The 21,931-nt window shown below is 32.6% G+C and overlaps 5 protein-coding genes across 10 annotated transcripts; 2 read left to right on the forward strand and 3 right to left on the reverse strand.

Moving 5' to 3' along the window:
• Positions 1 to 68: 68 nt before the first annotated feature.
• On the reverse strand, positions 69 to 8,202 carry LOC138131395 (CAP-Gly domain-containing linker protein 1-like). Of its 4 annotated transcripts, XM_069048377.1 has the most exons (5): positions 7,881 to 8,001; positions 7,706 to 7,775; positions 705 to 958; positions 592 to 655; positions 69 to 541 (listed from the first exon to the last, which is right to left on the reverse strand). In XM_069048377.1, the coding sequence occupies exons 1-5, from the start codon at positions 7,895 to 7,897 to the stop codon at positions 236 to 238; spliced, it is 711 nt and encodes a 236-aa protein (XP_068904478.1). In that variant the 5' UTR covers positions 7,898 to 8,001; the 3' UTR covers positions 69 to 235. The 4 variants fall into 4 exon arrangements, with proteins under 4 accessions (XP_068904478.1, XP_068904481.1, XP_068904479.1 ...); XM_069048380.1 differs by lacking the exons at positions 7,706 to 7,775; positions 7,881 to 8,001 and adding an exon at positions 8,127 to 8,202; XM_069048378.1 differs by lacking the exons at positions 7,706 to 7,775; positions 7,881 to 8,001 and adding an exon at positions 3,717 to 3,879.
• RhoL (Rho-like) lies at positions 8,018 to 9,838 on the forward strand. 3 transcript variants are annotated; one of them, XM_069048381.1, is made up of 6 exons: positions 8,018 to 8,157; positions 8,217 to 8,469; positions 8,663 to 8,783; positions 8,988 to 9,102; positions 9,153 to 9,273; positions 9,331 to 9,838. In XM_069048381.1, exons 2-6 carry the CDS (start codon positions 8,382 to 8,384, stop codon positions 9,537 to 9,539), a joined length of 654 nt encoding a protein of 217 aa, XP_068904482.1. In that variant the 5' UTR covers positions 8,018 to 8,157; positions 8,217 to 8,381; the 3' UTR covers positions 9,540 to 9,838. The 3 variants fall into 3 exon arrangements, with proteins under 3 accessions (XP_068904482.1, XP_068904484.1, XP_068904485.1); XM_069048383.1 differs by lacking the exon at positions 8,018 to 8,157 and having other exon boundaries at positions 8,218 to 8,368; XM_069048384.1 differs by lacking the exon at positions 8,018 to 8,157 and having other exon boundaries at positions 8,231 to 8,368; positions 8,648 to 8,783.
• Positions 9,649 to 12,108, reverse strand: LOC138131387 (zinc finger protein ZFP2-like). Its single transcript, XM_069048367.1, has 4 exons — positions 11,403 to 12,108; positions 11,152 to 11,349; positions 10,643 to 11,098; positions 9,649 to 10,592 (listed from the first exon to the last, which is right to left on the reverse strand). Exons 1-4 carry the CDS (start codon positions 12,106 to 12,108, stop codon positions 10,390 to 10,392), a joined length of 1,563 nt encoding a protein of 520 aa, XP_068904468.1. The 3' UTR covers positions 9,649 to 10,389.
• A 258-nt stretch (positions 12,109 to 12,366) lies between these two features.
• On the forward strand, positions 12,367 to 17,113 carry LOC138131377 (coiled-coil domain-containing protein 39-like). Its single transcript, XM_069048344.1, has 10 exons — positions 12,367 to 12,585; positions 12,636 to 13,053; positions 14,191 to 14,492; positions 14,546 to 14,977; positions 15,032 to 15,157; positions 15,211 to 15,504; positions 15,560 to 15,935; positions 15,985 to 16,092; positions 16,219 to 16,409; positions 16,736 to 17,113. The coding sequence occupies exons 1-10, from the start codon at positions 12,367 to 12,369 to the stop codon at positions 17,030 to 17,032; spliced, it is 2,763 nt and encodes a 920-aa protein (XP_068904445.1). The 3' UTR covers positions 17,033 to 17,113.
• On the reverse strand, positions 17,046 to 21,697 carry Sym (symplekin scaffold protein). The gene is made up of 10 exons (XM_069048339.1): positions 21,447 to 21,697; positions 21,198 to 21,394; positions 20,758 to 21,147; positions 20,416 to 20,702; positions 19,904 to 20,364; positions 18,097 to 19,212; positions 17,845 to 18,042; positions 17,633 to 17,791; positions 17,245 to 17,544; positions 17,046 to 17,184 (listed from the first exon to the last, which is right to left on the reverse strand). The coding sequence occupies exons 1-10, from the start codon at positions 21,483 to 21,485 to the stop codon at positions 17,125 to 17,127; spliced, it is 3,207 nt and encodes a 1,068-aa protein (XP_068904440.1). The 5' UTR covers positions 21,486 to 21,697; the 3' UTR covers positions 17,046 to 17,124.
• Between the last annotated feature and the right edge of the window lie 234 nt (positions 21,698 to 21,931).

Consider the following 21,931-nt stretch of genomic DNA (forward strand, 5'->3'; position numbering starts at 1 on the left):
ATTAAAATTACAAAAATGAGAAGTTAGCAAAGGAATGGCCGTTTTGGTATTCATAAATGAAATGCAAATTACAGTGAGATTATATTTAAGTGCCACACACCCCTATAATATATTCTATGACTTCACATTAAATTTAAGCCATAAATTAGTATTTTTTATTTATTTTTTATACAACACGAAACAAATTAACAATGTTATTGAGTCAAAGTGCAAAAAGTTTTACAGTAAATCTGAATTAATTGAAAAAGTCATATTGAATTTGTAAGTCGCGATTTCTTTGTTTTAAAAAATCTACGTTTTTATTAAGAAGCAATAATTGTTGTTCACTTTCAAATATTTCTAATTTTAGCTTAAATTTTGTAGAAGCCTCGTAAAAGTTGCTTAAAGTTTTCTTCAAGTTATAAATGTGTTCGGCATGTTTAGACTCTTGTTTAGAGTTTTTTTTTTGTTCATATAGATATTTTCTTTCATTAATTTCCCGCTTAAAAGTTTCCGTTTTCTTTGAACATTCAGAGTTCCGTTTTAGAATGGCAGATTCGTCCTAAAAGTGTAATTATAAATTACGCGTTTAAACAAACTTTACAAACCTACGAATTCTGTTCCCAAATTTTGAAAACATGTGACTGACTTGTTTACCATTTTTACGAAGTCATCCCTAAATTAAGCATTATTAAAGAATAATTTAGATAATCTTAGTAACTCACGATTCCTTTGCCATTTCCTCATAAATAGATAGTATTTCTTTGTGGATGACATTGATTTTCACGTTTGGAATTGTCTGTAATTCATCAAAAGAATTTTTTATATTTAATTTTTCCGCAAAGTTTGCACGAAGGCTTCGGTGCTCCTCGTCTATTTTGTAAAATTCCTTTTTTGCATCTTTGTAACTTTGAAGTGTTTCCTCGTAGACTTTATAATCTTCCACTTTGTGTTTGCTTGACTGTTCCAATGCAACATCCTAAAACGACAAAAAAATTTTGTCAATTACTTATATTAAAATACCTATTTTTTATTTATCCTTGAATTACGGTGAGATCTACTAAAATTTTTAACTAAGTATAATTACATTAGTTTCAGACTTTATATTCGCACTGCATACCTATTATGTATTTTTTTTACTTTATCTACCTTTACGCATAGACAAAAAAAAAAGCAAACAAGGACCAGGGCCCGGTAATTTAAACGCCCTAATTGTCCCAAATGTTTTTTTTGTTGTTTTGCTTCGTTTGTTTTCTTTTTAAGGCTATAACGTTAGTTGTCCTGATTTTATGTTTATAAAGATTTACAAACATCCTGCAACCTTTGTTAAGTCAAATAATCAATACTTAAATACATATACCAAAATTTTACTTTTTTACAAATTTTATTCCATTAAATTTCATATTTAATTGATATACCGTCTTCAAAACAAGGACGACTTGATATTATTATTCATGCAATAGTTGTTAAACAAAAAATCATTACAAAATTGAGAGTAGTAGGTAGGTATGTTCCTTATTAATTAATTGCAGTTTACCAAATTTCCTCTGTTGTAAATAAATAAATAAATATTAATTGTAGAAACATGGTTTTCTTAATGAAAATGTATCAAACATTGCAAGCAAAATTGTCAAAATATTCGAATTATTAACTGATTTTTTGAAGAAATGTGGAGTTTCCGATAATTAAAACATTTCGGTTTTCGTTTGGTTATAAAATAAAGTATCATTTTATAAGAGTTTATTTTTGGACTGGACGTCAATAATCTATTCAGATCACTTTGTCCTCGACAAGAAAGTAACACATAAACAATCAACTGAAATTAGTTTGTATTTATTCTTGAATAAAAGTTTACACACTTTAGCCCAAGCCTGTGCTCCAAAAATTCCATTTAAAGCATCGCAGATAAACAATATTATTGTGTATTGAAGGACAACTGATAAAGAGTAAAGTATTCTAAATTGAAATAACCTTTAAATATTTTTTTAAAGGAGCAAAATAATGTTCGATGAATACATACATAGTAATATTTAATAGGTTGTCTTGCTATAAATAATACGAACCTATATGTGTAATTAAAATTAATTAATTGAAAACAATACTTTCTTATAAGATTCTTTAAAAAATAAAGTAGTTGTGTACTGGATAATGTTAACTTTCATGTTTTATTTATTAAAAAATTGAAGGTTACATTTTTAAAAAGACTGACGATGATGTCATCGCCTGGAAATCGAAAAGAGGGAGAAAAAAAATAAAATTGACCTGTCCGAATTATTTTCAAAAGCCCAATGGCATAGAAAATATATCCATTATTCTGAACTTATGGCCCTAACTGTATATTTATTTTGACAAAAAAAATAATGATGAAATGTTTGAACCAAAATTTATTAGAAATTTTATTTTTGCCTTATAAGTATCGAAAATTTAAAATTCTGCTTGAACTCAATTTTTCATAAAGAACTCTTATTGTCAATATGGACAATTTTACCCACAAGGGCAGCATCAAGCGCCCAGGGTGACCACGGTGGCACCTGTTAGACTGCATACAATTTCTCTACAGCGTTCTCGACATGTTAAACTGGACTGCAATCGGGCGAACATACAGGTCAGTCTATTTTGTCACTGCCTTTTACGTAAGATTTGCTCAGTACATATTACTGCAAATGGGAGTAGGTACTATGGACTCTATTAATCAACGTAGTAGGTACTTTTAGACTTTGAACTAAAGCTGACGCATGTTTTGACAAAAACTGTCATCATCAGAGTAACGAAACGATTGCTGCCTAAACGCACCTGGCTTTTATTTTAGTAAAAAGGCATATTATGGTGTATGGAAAACAATAACCCGTTTCATAATGTACATAAAGAAGAATCCACACCATTGCATATTGCACATCTTTGCGAAAACCTTTTCATATCATCATTTGTGATGATACGTAGGTACACCTACCGTACTACCGTAGTAGCAACAAATTATATAGTTTCGAAGTGGGGTTGCGTCTGAGTTGCGTTAAGATAACTGTTTATTCGTGCAAGTAATGCCAAGAATTGGTCATTCCTTGGTGTTGCATAATAGTCGACCTTGGCCTTGTCTATATCGAACAGTTGCAGTTTTGGAAAAACGATTAGGAAGTGGAGAAATCACATGTTATCAAACTGTTCAGACTTGAACTGCAACTTGTTATATTTGACCAGTGTCGCGGTGTCTAATTAACATTTTAAGATTGGTCATTGCTCTCGAAGCTATGAGTATAAATGAAATGGTAGGTATAATGTAAAATCCTGCGCTCAATGTACTTCTGATACTGATTGAATAACATGCATCATAATGCTTGTCCTCACTTGAGCAAAGGACATATATTAAGTGTTAAAAGTTAAAACACATTTTGCGCGTGTGTATTCTAAATAAATTTAAATTTAGACATTAAACTACTTGTGAAGAAGTCTTTTATTAATATTTCATATTATCCCATAATTGTTTTGACCATTTCACATTAACACAAAATATGTAGCAACGACTAGAACCAAGTATACGCACAGGAAGAAATGATAGGATTTCCTTACAGACTTTGGGGGTTATTTATGAAACCCGGTAAGCTCGATTAGACATTGCAAATTCAAAACCATGACAATTGGTATTGTTGAAGCATTGTACATATGTATTTGCCGTTTCGTTAACGATTTGCAAATTATCTGAGTTTCGTGAATCTAGCCCTTACTAAATAAACTGTAATTACCTGAATAGAGTAACTTTTTAAAACAATTTCATAATCAAACTCACTGAATTCGATCATTTTTCTTATTTTCCCAAAGTAAATTCACTACAATACAATACCTTACTAGCAATTATGAATCAGATGAATATTAGTTATGAATCAGATGCTCTAATTTTTTCTGAAAATGTCATTTGTCAAACATTAGTTACTGAAAAATTATAAGTAGGCTATGAAGTTTATTTCTCCATCGATTAGATAAATTATAGATAAAGATATTAGTTAGAATTCTAACGTGTGATTTATCACCACAATTAACATTTTTAATGAAAATTGATTTTGAAAGTATGTAACTGTTATGACTATTGCCAAAAAAAATTAATGTTAGGTTTCATTTATTATTGCACTCCTAGACTTTTTATGAAAATTGCATTGACTTGAGGCTTTATTTTACTTTTAGTTCCTCTTTGACATTATAAATAATAATTTTTCCATAAAATATAATGTATATTTAATATATAAAATTAAAATGATAGGTATTAGGTAAAAGAATTAGGGCGATTCAAGATTGAATGCAACCAAATATACACGTTCAAGTCAAATTATTTAACAACATAATTATCGTTATCATGTTGTTCAATAATTTGACTTAACAAAGTCAGGAGTCACATTTATTTTGTCCCGACTATACCTAAATGTCTGTATAATATTATGAATGGTGAAAAATATTATATTATAACATAATTACATAAACATTTTTGTTTTACAAAAATTTCCGATAATATTGCGGAATCTGGAAAAGTGCCCCGAATGCTTGCAGCGTTTCCACGTTGAATGGCAAGGGAAATCCTCTCGAAAAGGAATTTCTTTGATTTTGAATCGCTTGATTCCGCGATAAGTCGGTTTCCGATGACATTAATGAAATCGATGGCTTCTTTGCTTCTTTTTTATATTATGAATTGTCTTATGCAGTTACAAAAATATTTGATTATCGAAATTATTTGTTATCTATGCATTAATTATAAAGATATTATTTTGTGTTTATAACGATTTATATTTCAAAATAACGAATTATATCGGGTGTGTTAAAAAGGACGGACAAGCGTTTTAGTAGCGATTTCGTACCAAAAACTGTTCTGCAGATTTCAGTTAAAAAAAAAAAAAATCTCGGAAAGTGAAAATGAAAATGGCAGCAACGCAATAGGTAGGTAACTAAAAACTACCGTATGTAATGGTCATGGTTACAGTTTTTTTCTCTCAGTCGTTGGTTAAGACACCTAACAATATTCACACTGGCATTTCAAACGTATATATTCGTGAAATGAATTTTTGAATTTATGTTGAGGGCACCTTTGAAAGTTGACATATACATTTATGTTCCCACATCAATAACACGATCATTTAGTTTTACAGGTAGTTTAGTTGTAACTAAAGCCTAAAAGCAAACAAAAATTCATTCCTGATTACCTAGCCTAAATTTTGCATCTTATTTGGTGTTCGTCCTTTTTGACACACCCACTAGGTATATCTATGTATTACGATTCCGAAAATACTGCTGATAAACAATTTATACTGTTACTTTAATAAACATAATCTGTAATGTGTCATATGTCCCCAAAAATGATAGTGCTTTGATTTTTCAGCAGCACCGTTTGCATAACGATAGCATATTATGAAATACTTAAAAAATCTGCACAAGTAAATAGGTAATATTATTTACTTTCCTTTGTCACTTTAATTCTTTAAAACGCACAACGGCTCGCAATGTTGACTATAAATCATAATCTTACAATAATTGCATTTTTTACAGAGCATTCCACAATTTTGTGACAATACAAAGTTATGTTTTTTAATTTGAAGTAAATTTGTATTAGGATATCTATTTCCACCTGTTGCTAAATTATTTCTGTTTAAATACTTTAAATGGGAGAAACATGCACTCTATCCCTGATACTTGTAGACAAATAAATAACGGGTGACTATTAAAATTTTCACTTGGAGTTGGCTTTGAACGAGTTTTTATTTTTTCTGTTACTTTAGACACACGCAAGAACGCACGACAAATGTCAGTCAGTACAATTGAAGCATAACCAAATTAAGAGAAAAAAACATTTATTGAAATGTCAAACTTGTCAGTGTCTAAGGTGCAACGGAAAACAAAGAATGATCCATAGCCAACCCTAAGTGAAAATTTTAATAGTCACCCGTTAGAACGTCATGTATTCAATTCTAAGTTTTAGAGGAATCGTTTCTATTCGCAAGATTTTACGTGATTTGCATTTTTTTTAATAGAACATCTGTATGTAGGTAAGTATATTACAACATGGACATAAAACATGTTTTTTTTTTATATCATATTAAACAAGTCATATCGATAATTAAAAAATGTATTCAATAAAGAAAATTTAAAAATGAAGTAGGCCAATTTGTCAAACACTTCGAAAGAATTGTCTTCAAGGAATAGAGGCTTTCACTACCGGTGTGTTCCAATATATGTAATGGTTTCTGGGCTTGTTGGCCGCGGTCTGTTGGCATTTGTACCTAAAGAACCTAAGAAATGGCAGATCACGGCCACAACCCCGGAAACCATCATTTTGGATTAACTTGTCACATAATCATGAAACACCCAGTATAAATGCAATTATGTTAAGACTGTGGGGCTGACTACCACTTTTATATAAAAAAAATCATATTGGAAAAACTAACAGGCAATGTTGAGTTTTCCCCAAATCTTTGGACACATTGTATACTTGTAGACAATCGAACGTCGGTCAGAAGTGGTCTTTGTTTGCTAATTTAACATTCTGCAGGTGTAAATATGAAAACGCCGAGTTATTTCACACGCCTTCACAAGAACGAAATAATATGGATGCTTTTAATTAATTCATTATTGAAGAATGCGACACATTTGTACATGGATGTTGACTTCCTTCTAAACCAAATAAGTACCTAAACATAAAAAAATATAATTTGCTTCGTTAATTCATTATTAGAAATTATAAATGGAAAATTTGGTTTAATTTTGAAACTATTTATTTCACTTACGTATTTTTTTGAATAACACAGTGTAACAACATTTTGGTAAGTTGTTTATGTACATTTTTACTTTATTTGTGCTAAGTTAATTTTAACAGATTACAAAAATTCCATTAGTTCTTCTGAAGTCTTAGCTTTAGCTCCATAATGTTATCATACACTTACTCATTATTTTTTATCAATTTATGCAAATTTTGATATACAAAAATCTAAAAGCTACCTCTAAAAACCAGAAAGCATTTTCGAACGTAGTAAAATGTTTTAAAACATTCTAGAAAACAGATATTAAAATTTCACTAAAAATAAAAAAAAAAACAAAGCTGCAACGAAAAAATGTATTCATTCTTCAGTTATTTACTTCTTGATTGTCATACATTTTTTTGCGCTTAGGGCAATATTGCTTATGTGTTCAATTAACTTTTGTTGCCTTTTTTATTGTTCAGTTGTAGCTTAACGAATGAACATTTTTAAAGAATACCATTTTCAAATTGAGAGTTCTATTTAATTAGTTTGATTAACGAAATAATTACTCCTTTAGTCTACATATTTATCATATATGTATACTGGGTGTCCGCGCGAAAGGTTATTTTTTAGTACCTAGGTCTGTGTAAAAAAGATGAAGGGTTGCAGAGGAACGATTTTGAAATATTTGACTTTGTTGAGTCTGTTGTGACATGATATTGTATTTTCCGAATAAAAAAGTGAATGTATGTACGGTGGCCGGCAAAAAAAGTTAGCCATCATTTAAATGTCACTGTCATTAAAGCATTATTTACACATTTGGATTTTGACGTAACAGAAAAGTGATGGCTAGTTTTTATTGCCGGCCATTGTACTTCTTATACATTTTAATTCACGTTTAAAATTTATGTCTATTCGTTCCTGTTCTCGAAAGAATAAAAATTGAAATTTATTTAAATATTTACAAAACAGAAAATTATTTTATGTTTATTCGAACATCACAAAATGTTCCATACCTGAAGTGAATAATAAATTGTTACCCTTTTCGGAAAGTCTGTAATAAACTTGTTACTGTAGAACTGACCACTGAAATATAAAAGTTAAAATATAACAAAATCAATAAAAAAAATCTATTAAAATCTTGTAGATGTATGTTGCTATCAAAAATGTAATAAACAGCACTTCCTTTACCTAATTGCCGGCCACATTTTTTGAATAATAATGATTAATGCTCATGTTTAACGCGACCATAAACCCACCTAAAGTAAACGCAACATTGCTTATTTAATTCAACAAACGTAGTATATGAAAGAAATGAATCATGAATGTCGTCGTGCAGTGTGAAAAATATAACCGACTCAATTAGCAAATTATCAAAATAACTAAATAGATCTTTATTAACGGAAACGGGTCACATAAATTTATGAAAAAGTCTACCATCATTTTATGGTGTTCGCTGCGGAGAGAGGTTGATAAACTAACACAATAAATTTACAAGTGAAACAGCGCTTCTCCTGATAATTTCAGATAACAATTTCCTTAGTGATAATGATATGATATGATGTGTGCTATTATTTAGTGTAACTTGACATATTTTCATAAGCACCTCAACTCATTGAAGTGAGGAAAATGTTGTGAGATTTTGCAACTTATTACACACCACAGTTTTCCGGAGGAAGGTAAGTAGTAATTATGTTTTTTATCAGTTGTTTGTCTGCGGTGTGCCTAAACTTTTGCAGTTACACTAGAGAAACGCCCTTTTTTACGTCACACTTATATGGTAAACATACATTTGATAGATGGTGTTCAAGATTTCACTATTAACGCACAATGTAAAAATACAGAAGCGTTCACTTAAAAAAGTTTTATCGAAAAGTACTTATTGTACCACAAACGCGTGTCTCTAGTATTCCTCATAATTTAAACAACATTGAGTAGGTACCTATTAATTTGATTAGGTCACTTTTTTTCAGTCATGACGACTCCACCAGAAAACGTTAAGATTACAGTCGTTGGAGATGGTGTTGTAGGAAAAACATGTCTTTTAATTTCTTATACCAAAAATGAATTTCCGAAAGAGTATGTCCCCACGGTGTAAGTACCATAAAATTTCAATTACAGCAGCAACGTACAGTAAACAAGAAATAATTTAATAACGCTGAATTCGTGAGATGGATAGTTGTCCAGATAAATAGAAATACGATTTTAAAATCAAAATTATACTTATCATTTTAAGCAAACAAAAAATATCGATAATATTTAAACGTTATATCTCGCCAAATATTTTTTTTCCAACAGTTTTGAGCATTACGGTGAAAATATTACGGTTGACGGGGTCGAGTATAACATGACCTTATGGGATACAGCCGGGCAAGAAGATTATGAAAGGCTGAGACCACTGGCCTATCCAAACGTAAACATTAAATACATTTTTGACAACATTCGTCATCTATTTCATTTTAGACAAAATGTTTTTTGGTTTGTTTTTCCGTTGATGATTCATCTTCGTCATATGACAATGTGGCAGTGAAATGGGTTCCGGAGGTCAGACATCATAATCCTCACACACCGATAGTCTTAGTAGGTATGACTACAAATAGCTCTGCTTCGAATAAAATAATGCCCAATTATGTCTTTTTAGCTACGAAAATAGATTTAAGATCAGATCGAAGCTTGCGATGTTACACCACCCAAGACGGTAAAAAACTCAAAAGAAGAGTCCGAGCACAAGGGTATGTTGAATGCTCGGCGAAAACAACGCAAGGCCTAGCAGACGTTTTCGTAGAGGCTATAAGGATTTACAAAAAAACTAAATTTAAGTCGCGGACAATTAATTGTGTTTTATTATAAACTAAAGATTAAGAGTAGTGAATTAGGCACATATGGCTCGTCTTTGACAGATTTCATCATGATATTATTTAAATATGTTATTTGCAATTTACAATCGTCACACTTAAAGTTTTTTTTTAATGTAGTTTAGACAATTTTTTAATAGATTGCACGAACAACTACGGTGTTCAGCAAAGAAAACTGCTTCAAGAATTTGTACTTCGCTTTTGCTATAACAAAACAGTGTCTCTTGTTATAAAAATCAAACTCCGTAACATGTGTCATATGGAAATAAAATATTTATTTTATCACTAATATAATATTTTACTCGCGCTTTCCAACAATCATTTTATTTATCTTAAGCAATTGATATAAATTTCGATATTTTTAGAAATAAAGATTATTAAAACACATGCTGCATGTGACTATATCACTTATGAATTACATGTCGCTGCATTTAATTACCTAATAATTTGCTTTAAATAATCACAAACTTGAGGTAAAAAATTTCGTCGATTTTTGTCCCTAACAAAAACACTTTTAATTACGATCTTCAAAGAAATCAAGTACCTACATTCGTCACCTTCGCTTTCTAAAAATATGCGTTAATTTAGCTTATTGTGTTTTCCATACTCCGTATTTATGACCTAAATTAACATTCAATATACTTGACAATATTAATAGCAAAAATAAAAATTGTTTATTTAATACAAACGGAAGTATATTTATCATTTAAATTAAAGCATTTATAGGATGTGATACATTTCTCGTAAATTCTAGATACAGCCTATAAACAAAAATTAATAAAAACATCGCGTTTATATTAAAATAAGTAATAAAATGCGCAATCTGAAGCTGGTAGGCCGACACATTATTTGTCTTCTGGTCCATATAGCAGCTCTTTGAGAGATTCTTCATTTATAAGCTGAAGGTTTTCGCACTGTTTTTCTTCATCTTTCTGTGTATTTTCTACTGATGCATTGGTTAAACATAGCGATTCAACATCAGGTAACAGTGGAGATAGCACCATCGAAAATAAATCAGGATGTTCTGTTGAATAAACCGTTGGTGAATCTAAAAATTGTAATTTTTTAATAAATAAAACAAAATCTTAATATTCCTACTTTCAATATTTGAGCACACATCTGTCCCCACATCTTCAACATTTTTTTCTGTTTTTTTGATACTCTGAGACATACTATTTTCATCACCAACTACCACTATATTGTTCTGCAGATTTTTTTGAATCCCATTATTCTCCAAGTACATAACTTTAATTTCGCTGTTGTGATCATTTTGAATGAAATTTATATTTCCAGTATTGTAATCTACAGACATAATACATTTTACTGGTTCATTATTTAAATTAACAGCACTCGTTATAGTTTCTTGTTTTTGAATCTTCTCACTCGATTCAACAATTCTAACTACCGAGCCTGGAGGGTTCATAGGACACTTGTGCGACCTTTGACTCACTTTATATCTAAAACTCTTGTCACACGCGGTACACTTGTAGGGCATCACTCCGGTGTGGATTCTTTGGTGAACTAGATACGAAACCCGTTGCCTAAATCGTTTGCCTGCAAATTTTTTTATTGTTGAAGCAGAATTTTAGCATGATTCAATGTTGTACCACACGTTTCACAACCGAAAGGTCTTTCTCCTGAATGAATTCTAGCATGGTTTTGAAGGGTTGATAATTCTTTAAAAGCTCTACCACACTCATTGCAAACGTACGGTTTTTCCGAAGAGTGGTAAAGCATGTGCTTGTGATACGACTGTTGAAAAGTGAAAGATTTATTGCATTGGGCACAAAAATAAGGCATCTCTCCTAAAAACAAAAGTGAGAAGGTAAAACAAGACGTAACACAAGAGAATGTTTACCTGTATGAAGTCTTTTGTGTTTTTTCAAAAAATATTTTGTCGTAAACATTTTTGAACACACATCGCATTCCCATTGCTTATTGTCTTGAATTTTAACTTGCTCGTTTGACGCTTTTGGTGATGTGGTAGCAATGTCCATATTTACTTCCTGCTGCACCGGAGTCGAATGAGTGGGGCTTTCGGGGCTACCGGTGTGACTGTAGGAAATGTCTGCATTTTGATGGCCGAATCCGTAATGAGCTACTCGCAAGTGCACCATTAAACTGCCTCTCTTTTTAAATTTTTTACTACATAAGTGGCAGTGATAACTGTAGAGACCTGTATTTTTATCGGGTAAAGTTTGGTGTAAAAGCTTTTGATGCATATCTAGTATAGTTTTGTCTGTAAAAGTGAAGCTGCAAATATCACATTTGATATGGTCGGTGTCATTTGCTACCAATGACTTGTTCAAGCTATTAATACTTTCGTTAATTTCTTTTTCGCTCTTTGCCATTTCAGTTTCTTCATTATATTTAGTACTGCCACTACTATCGCTTATGTGAGTGAAGAGATGTATTGTTAATTTGTCTAAACCTAAGAGAGACTCGTTGCAAACAGGACATGTTAGATGAGAGGTAGCTACACTTATTAAAGAAGACCGCAAAGAGTCCACTCCTGGAAAATGTGGTTTAAGGCACAACGGGCATGATAAAAGTTTTATTTCCATTTGCAACTGTTAAATCGGCCTAGAATTGCACAAACGTTAAATAATTGGGTACTGCGTGCTTACCTAAATGTATTTACAAAATTTTAAGTTCTATTTTTAAATTACAAATTATTTCACATGCTCGAACTCTTGGCACATGAGCAACCTAAATTTAGAACGAGAGGGGCGGTTGCCGAGGCAACCGCGTAAACTGCACCTAAACAAACTTCATCGATGACACAAAAGTAATTTTACGCGAATCGCGTGTCAATTTAAAAAATGTCGAATTATTTGGAAGATATCTTGAAGAAGTTGGGATGGGAAGACGGTTTCCAAATACCAGTGGCAAACGAAGAGAATCGACAACTCGAAGAAGAAGTTGCCAGACTCACTCTTCAAAAAGTTAAAGAAAAGACTGTTTTTGAAACCGCGGCTCAAAAAGTAGAAAATCTCGACAACCACTTAAAATACATAAACCAAGAATGTGAACAAAACCAGGTAAACGACGTTCGTCACTGTATCGAACAAATTCTAAGTGAACGTTTTAGAATTTGATCACGGCCCATGCCCAACAACTTCAATCAGAAGAAAGTAAGCTTCGGATTAATATTTCAGAAAAAGAAAAATTTGAGTCTGATATCAGAGACTACGGCAAAAAGATTGTTGATATAGACGAACGTAAAAGGCTTCAAAAAAATTTGTTGGAGAGATATACCAAGAAATTGGACAAACTAAAATCGGAAACCGACTGGGATACTGAGGCTCTCAAAGCGTGGGAGGAATCGCTTCAAAAAAGAGACGACGATAATGAATTAATCAAGAAGTTTTCAAAACAAGACGATCGGAAATACAATGAACTTGAGGCCAGAAGGCAAAATTTGGAAATGGAATATACCAATCGAAAACAAACCGTTGAAAAAATGGTTTGCGACATTACCAACTACGAACGGATGTTGGAACGCACAGGTCAGTCTTATATTTAATAAAATATGTGCCTAACTACAATAACAGTGACAAAGGTACAAAGCAAATCGTAATAAGAAATAATAATTGATGCATTTCGAAGCCGTATTTTTTAAGTTAAACGTAAAGGAATTAGAAAATAAGTCTAAAAAAGATCTGACTTAATTTGTCTACATTAGGTATTTAACATTGTTCCTTTGGAAAGTGAAACGCTCACTCTTAAATTATCGATAAACAAAACATACTGTCCTTTGGATCACAACTAACCTATTACCTAATGGATGGCAATTCTATCACTGTCCAATTTTTTTTTACAGTATTTAATTTTTTTAGAGCTCATTAATCACTGTTTCACACATACGAGATTTTATTTTTATTATTTACCCGTGGTAATGAAGAGCAAATGAAAGTGAAATGACAACGAAAACGATTACCAGTTACCACGCAAGAAATTTGACACTGACACTGAATTGTGTCGAAAAAACGTACAAAGCACTTTTACTTTTACCCAACCTTAATCACAGTAAATGCTGAAAATGTGCTTGATGTGTGACATACACCTGTGCCCTTCGCGCTCTTCCCGAATTTGGACGACTCGTCCAGTTAGTTCTTCTACCAAATTTATCGGCTGGCTATAGACCGGCTGTTTTAAATGCCCCCATAAAAGAAATCGCAAGGATTTAAATTGGGAGATCTTGGCGGCCAAAGTGAATCCTGCCCGGTAAACAATGTAACCCGTAAAAAAAAAGGATTTAACAATATTATTAATTATTATTAACTGCTGCGCCGTTTTGTCAAGCTGCAACTAGTAATAACTGACCTACGCCAACCCAACCTCCGATAAGAAGATCCTTTTTTATCATACACGAGTGTATGAAGCGTGTAAAAAGCGAAAGTTTGCTTTTTCTTTACTGTTGCTTTTTTTATTTCTACTATGAACCAAGACAGTGGTGAGAGTAAATTGCCACGCCATTTGTTTACGTATTGTTACTTTTCTCAAAAAAGACGAAAATATATAAGTTAATAGATGTAATATTGTCAGATAAAACAAAGTATATTGACTAACCGTAATACAGGTCACCATTTACCTAATAATTTAATCTAACAGTGTTAATACATAATTACATGAATCGATTTAAGGAAAAATAATCAAGCAGCAAATCACGGAACGAAATGCTCTCATTCAACAATGGAAGGATTCAGTAAAGATACTACATCAGCGTGATGGCGACATAGATCGATTGCAAGTACAAATCTTCGAAATGCAGGAAATAATAGATAAAGAACAAGAAAAACTTGAAGAACAAAAACAGTTTTATGAAAATGAAGTCAGAAATAACAATGATGTAGAACATGAAGCCCAACAGTTAAATTTGTTGAATTCGAAAATGCGAAGAGAATTAAATGAATTGACACAATACCTGTTGCTTTTAAGTAATCAGGTAATTACAACAGACTACAGTTAGATTACTTCCTGTTTTGTATTAATTTGTAGGCAGATAGTTTAAGACGAACTATGATACGTGCTGCTCACCAATTACAAAAAGAACGAGGACGTAGAAAAAATTTGAGCGATGAAATTGAAAATAAAGAAAAAAAGATTATGGAATTCCGGGCCAATTTGGATCTTTTAAGAACGAGAAGTGAAAACTTGAAGAAAACAACAGTTTCCGCCGACGAACGTACTAAACACTTAGAAAAATTGATCGATTATGAGCAGAAACAACAGAGGGCCTCGCAAATTGATGTTGAAATGTTGCAAAATAATTATTTTCGAGTACAGCATGAGCTGCAGGTACAATTTAATGTTGGAAAAATGAAGGATCTTGACATTTACGGAGTCACGAACAATATTAACCATCTGCGAAAACACAACGAGGATCAACGTAAGGCTTTGGCGAAACGAAAAGAAGATGCGTATGAACTGGTAGGTTGCTTGTGGTATTTGTCATCTCATCAAGTATAAACTGTTAACTGTTAGGATTATAAAATTGACGAAGTACAACGAAAGATTCTCATTAATGAAAATGTAATCCATAATGAAGATACTGAAGTATTGGAAGCTCGTCTTATTGAACTAGAGAACAAAATGGGGGAACACGCAGAAGTATGCAGCGGCGTTATCAGCTTAAATGATTGTTCAATTTAATAGCATTTTAGATTAAAAATTTGTTAAAAGATCAAGTCAATAAGATCAGGGACGACATGCGAAGACTAACTACGGCGATAGTAGCTGATCAGAGTCAATTAGGTCTTTTGAAAGATAAACTGCAGAGTCAAAATTTGAGTTTTGAAGGCGGTCAAAAGCAACTGCAAGCTTTAAAAAACAGTATACAGGAAAATCAAGTCGAAGAAAATATTCTTCGCTTACGTGTTGACCAACTGAATAAAGCAATGAAAAAAGAAGAAAAAAGTATTTACACCATGCAAAAATTTAAGTTAACTCTAGAGCAGGTTGATATTGGAATTTTATTATTTAAGAGATTTAAAAACACCAAATAAATTTTAGGCCACACAAGAACGAATTATAGAAATAGAAACTAATAAAGATATTTTGCTTGCAAAGCGCAGAAATCTGAACGAAGATAGGGGAAGATTAAAGTGTGACATTGTTGAAAGACGCATACGACTAGAACAATTTAAGAAAAAATATGATATAATCCTGACAAGTTTGGGAAAAGATGAAGATGGACAACCGCTGTCAGTGACATACTTTAAAATAAAAAATGCACAAGAAAAATTTTTGCTGCAACAGGAGGGAGATGAATTAGATACTAAAATTAAGAAGGCCGAGAAAGAGATTCTTGCGATGGAAAACACGCTGAAAGTTGTAAATTTAACAAACGCTGCTTTTAAACAGAGTCTTGGAGCTGTTGAAGATGAAGGTAAGTGTAGTCGCACTGAAATTATTGAAAATTAATTTAACTATTTCAGGTAAAGAAATGCACGAAATGAAAATGCTTGAAAACCAAATGTTGCTCGTAAATGATGTACTGAGAGAGAACAGAAAAAAAGTTACCGCGAAAAGACAAGAACTAGAGGGTAAGAGGTCTAGGTTTTGTGACAGCATAGAGAATAAAATTTTACAACTTAGTGGGTGGTACACAGTAACAAATGATTTATTTAGCTTTTCGTGATTGAGTTTTTTTTTTACATTTACTTTTACAGAAGTGCAAGCTATCTTGAGTGATCTCGAAATTAAAAGAAATCAAGCAAAAGAGAGATTACTCGATTTGGAAGATGAATATTTAAAAACTGAAAAAGATATGGGAGTCAAGGATGAAAAATTGAAAAGAGCGGAACACTGTTTAAAGTTAGTTGAAAAAAAAATTAATCGAAAAGAGAAGGAACTTTACGATGTAAGTTGCCGTAATAAAAATACTGGTTTATTTCATGCTGGAAGTATCTTGTGTATCGTTACTTTATTTCAAAAATTAAAAAATAATACCCTGAAAATTGCATCACCCTTTTTTCCTGTAGCAACGGCCGTTGCTATTGTTTTTTGATTGATTATTTCACTTTTCAATGTCAGATTTGATGTATAAAATTAAAACAGTCCGGTAGGTGTTGCTTAATGCTTACTGACACTTTCCGGCTCTGATACGGTTATAACTCACCTACCGGACTCAAATTGATGATGCAATCGAATATCTACCATAAACTATATTCTCTCATACAATTGCAGAGAGATCTAGAGATTCGTCAACTTAAAGAAGCAAATGCCCATGTGATGCAGCGATTGATTGAAATGTCAATACGTTACCAGGAGATGGCACCCTTGATTACCAGATACACAATCGAATACGACGTCAAGTTACCCGATAAGCGAACCCTTTCAACTTCTTCTAACCTTACCGAGTCCACAAGATCTACGCCGACTTGTAGCAAAGAAAAGGACCTGCCCGACGTGAAAAGTTCAAAATCTGATTCCAGTTCTCGAGGTTCTTCAATCGCAAAAATCGAATTAACTTTTCAAGTATAATTAACCAACATGATAACATTATAATTTTATTTTATTTTCAAAATTAATAAAATAGATAATCATTTAAAAACTTATATAAAAGACTTAGCTTATTACTCCATTCCAGGGGGTAAGGGTTCGGCTGCTTGTTGTCCGGCAGGTTCAGTTGTAACCTTTTAAAAAATCGTATTACACATTAAAATCATAATTTTAACACGTATTAAAATATTTACCGCATCCTCAGTTGGAGTGGTAACAGGTGGAGGGACTGTTGGAGAAACAGCTGTTGTTCCTGATGGATGTTGCATATAAGGTCCCAAAATGATTTCTTGAATTGTTAACGGAATATGCGATCTTTGTCCCTCAGTGAAGTTCATTAAGTGTTCTTTCAAAGGTTCTTTTAATTCTGGACAAATTGTAAGAGCATCAGACAACTGCGGCGCTGGTAACTGCATCAATACAGCAAAACTTTGTGGTTTTGTTCTTTGGCAACATTTTATAAAACCTTCCCATACGACTTTTTGTTTCCAAACCTGTGAAAAATCGTAACATAAACAAACTAAACTTTTTTTTCAGTAACAACTGTCTTATTCTCGTATAATGGGGTTGGGAAAATATTACCTGCTTTAGAATCAGACGCTGCAATATGTTCATTACAAAACCAGAGAGTCTAGGATAGCTCCCTAAAGCTTGTATGACAGTCCTCATGAGCAGAGTTGGTAGCGGTGTTTGGTCCATCAGTTGTTGCAAAACTACCGCCAATACTTCTTGCGTAAAGACCTAAAATTTAAAACGGTAAATTGTATACAACGAATTAAAATTTTCAAAAGTACTTGTTTCTCTTGAAGACACATTGATGTAGCTTTAATGATGGTCTTCAAATCGGCTCGATTCGAATCTATTAAATGTAAAGCAACTAATAATTCGGTTGGCGTGATGGGGCTATCACCATGCAAGCCCAAGAGCCGATTAAAAACTTCCCTTACCACAACTGGATTCAATTTTATAAGTTTTGGTAACGCCGCAATAACCTACAAAACGAAATATGATACAAATTAAAAACATAAAAAACAATTCGAAATTACTTCTTTCTTTGATAATCCATTTAATACAGGTATGAGAAACCTTACGTCAGAAACTCTTGTATGATACAAGTCTCTGACTCTTTGTACTAGTTGTGCGCTCGGTGGACCCTTATCAGTTAGAACATGTATAACTCTGGTGACTAACGTTTCGGAACCCTTGGGGCAATCTTCAACTAATTTCAAAAGCTCTGGCGAATCCATACCCATCGATCTAATAGGAGTCTCGAGCAAACGCAGAATAATTCGCTTTATGTTGGCTCCTGTTTGCACATAGACCTTCGCTAAATCGTGAATGAGAGTTTCGTTAGCTGGTAGCAGCGAGATATACGGCAACAGACAAGCTTTTATAAAATCATCTCCCCATGTTTCACTTTTCAGGCGACCTTGGCTAAAACCGCATAAACTTTCCGGGGGTCTTTGTAGTTTTAAAAATTCTAAATTCATTCTAGCGAATTCTTCAATAACTAACTTCAAATCTGCTCTCTGATGTAGTTCTAGAACATGCGAAATCGCACAGTCTCTTATGACGTTACATTCGTAGGTGGTATACGATAACAGAGCATTCAAAAACATAAGCTGTTTTGGTGGTTTGCGTACAGCTAAGTCACGTAATAAACCCAACGCCCATGTACATTTCTTTTCTTCTCTACAGAGCTGATGAACTTTATCGAGAGCTTCGTCAGTTATCAGCGGGGCTTCTAACAGAAGACGGGAAAAGACCGCAGAATCATTTGATGAAGCATTTATAAATGTACAAAGTAACGTGTTGTAACTCTTATCCAGTTTCGTATCTTTCCTTAGTGGGGGAACTCGAGAAAATCCTTGCAAAATGCCATACTCCTCAAAGAGCCAAGCTAGCGCGAGATCAACATGTGTTCGTAAATCTGATAGTAAAAATGTCAATACTGTTTGTCTTACAGTTGGACTAAAGCAAGCTGCGATCGTAGTAATTAATTTCTGATACAAACATTTTGCTGCAGTTTTGTCTGCAGTTAATAGTCTGTTAATCGAACCGATCAACAACTTTTCTTTCGTTTCTTTTTCAAGAGGTTTTGTTATTTCAGATAATTTCAATGTCTTTATTCGCGGCACTTTATTTTTTTCTTTTTTTTGTAACTAAAAAATAAAATTATGTTAAGCATGTTTCGTTTTAAGGTGCGTACAGACATGCAACAGAACATTGTAACGTAACATCGTCGCGTAACAATTTTTTGTTGCACGGTGTTCTCGAGGTTGAGGCGCAACGTAACATCGCCGCGTATCATAGGGGCGAACATAATGCCATTCCATCAGTCGTTGACTACTGACTGACACTAGACTAAACGCTACTTTGTTACGCCCTCCGCACACATGTGGTGCGACGCTGAAAGACCGACAACTGATGGGACGCTGTGATGTTACGATATTACGCTGTTACGGAGTGTCGTCCAAACTTGATACGCGCACCTTTAATTAAATTTATGTCCTTTTTTTTGTTGCAAAAATCCTTGAACAGGTTAATTTGTATTTATAACGTGTTATACTTTTCTATTCTACACAATGGTGGCACCAGGGGAAGGGGTAACTCATCAATTTTAAATGGCAACAAGTTAAATGTGATATTTTTTGGAAGACCTTTTTATCCTCCATCTAATCTTAATCTCAAAATCTAAAGGCGAAAATGAGACATTTTTATTTAAATAGAACAATTTAAAACAACCTTTTACTATTTGTGGAGGTTAAAAATCCTTTCAAAAAATATAACACTTGACAGCTACTATTTAAATTTTTTGAATTTCCCCATTTGCGCAGCCAATATTTAAATTACCTTTTCTTTTTCCTCTTTTTCCTCCTCTAATTCTTTCTCTAGTCTGATTTCATCACTTCTTTTCAGAAGTGCTCTTCCAGGAGGGGAAATACCTGCTTCAGTAAATTGAGAAGCTAAAATTTTTGTTACAACATCTACCTGACCAATTTTTCCTGATTCAAGGTATTTGCCATATTCTTTATTGAATTCTGAGGGCATTGTAGATGGAAGTTTACTTATAGAGGAAAATATAAGTTGTACAGCTCTTTCTAATGAAAAATTCTCTGCCACAAACTGTTCATTTAAATCCTGAAGAGATTGTGGCTCACTATCATTTGTATCATTATCAAACTCAATTTGGGGATCTAAACGAGGTCTCTTGTTATAAATTTGAAGTGATTCTAATGATAAGGTCCTTTTGCAGTATTTTCTCCTCTCTTCTGCTTTTGGTACTATTTTAATTATGTCTTGTTGTGAATAGCCTAAAAAATAAAAAAATGCAAACTCCATTAAATTTGTAACACAACACAAACCTAAATCTATCAGCAATGGAGTTAATTTCTCAACAAACTCATAAGCTGCTGGATGTTTGATGAGTCCTGCAATTTCAGTTTTTAACTTTTTCCTTACTGAATTAACTTGTGTGGTAGTTAATGTTGGTGGTAAATTATTGTAAAGAGATTCAATTGCTGACACAACTCTTGACATAAATTCTGCACGACTTTTTGCAATATTTGTAACAACTCCTAAACATGTTAACAAATTTGCACTGCTAATGTGAGGAGATCCATGAAATTTTAAAAGTAATTCAAAAAGTGTACTATAAAGAACAACATTATTACTGGATAAAATACTTAATACTAAAATTTAAGTACTTTGCTTCTTCTTCTAATTTTCTCCTTCTTGCTATCTTTAATGTTAATGGTACATCATCTAATGAAAAGTCATTTGGTTTACTGCTTTCAGTTTGATCTGGGTATGTTTGAAGTAGAACTACACATTCTAAAAATTTCACAGAACTGGTCCTAATTCCATCATTATCACTGTCTATCATATTGGCTATTTCTAGTTTTATGGCTGATAATTGTTTCCAAGTATTTTCCATTTCTTCAGTTACTAAAGATGCTTTACAAAGCCATCCTAATGTTTTTCGATATATACCAATTAAAGCTTGAATTACACGTTTTTGAACAGCTATTGATTCATCACACAACAACATGTGAAGGTTCAACATCACTTTTGGTAATAAAGATTCACGTAATTTACTAAAAAACAATGTTACAAATTTTTTAATTTTATAAATGTATCAACTTACCACAGTTCTTCTATAAACCCTACTAGAGCCCTTTTGATGTCCCCATTTTTGTCAGTGGTAAAATTTAAAATGTTGGGTAAAAATTTCTGAAGTAGATGAGGTGACTTGCGAAGTAACACTTCTTTTAACTTATGGAAATATTCTAATTTCTCAGAAGAGCTTCGAGCAACTGCAGCATTATTTAACCATTGAGTAACCTACAAATAATCGAGTTTTGAATCCTGATTAGCCACATTTAAAAGTGCTCACTAATTCTTCATCAGATACATCATTCATGCTGAAATCCATTTTGAATGAAATATTTTATAATTTCAAGTGGGAATTATCCTATAATGAAAACAACTTCCGTCCAAATAAATAAAAACCGTGGAACTAAGCGTATATCTTTATCGGACCTTCCAGATATGCATAAACCAAAATCGACATATCCTTATTTTCAATCAACTTTTCGCGTTTTCGCCTTGTGTATGATCGTGTCGAAAATAATTTACTCCCTAGAATTCGAACTTTTAGGGAAATAATGTTTTTCATGTTGTGTGTAACTAGAATTTTCAAAAGTAATTTTGTGTGCTTAAGGTTGGTTACTTACTATCAATTGACAGATTAAATCCAACTAAATATGCCGCCAGAAACCAAAATTGACTGTGAAACGAAAAAACATCTATTACTTAGCGAGAAATATAGCCACATTATGCAACTGTTACAAAGATTTCGCTGCCTTACGGTTACGATAT

Source organism: Tenebrio molitor, chromosome 5 (genome assembly GCF_963966145.1).
Source record: "Tenebrio molitor chromosome 5, icTenMoli1.1, whole genome shotgun sequence".
NCBI lineage: Eukaryota > Metazoa > Arthropoda > Insecta > Coleoptera > Tenebrionidae > Tenebrio > Tenebrio molitor.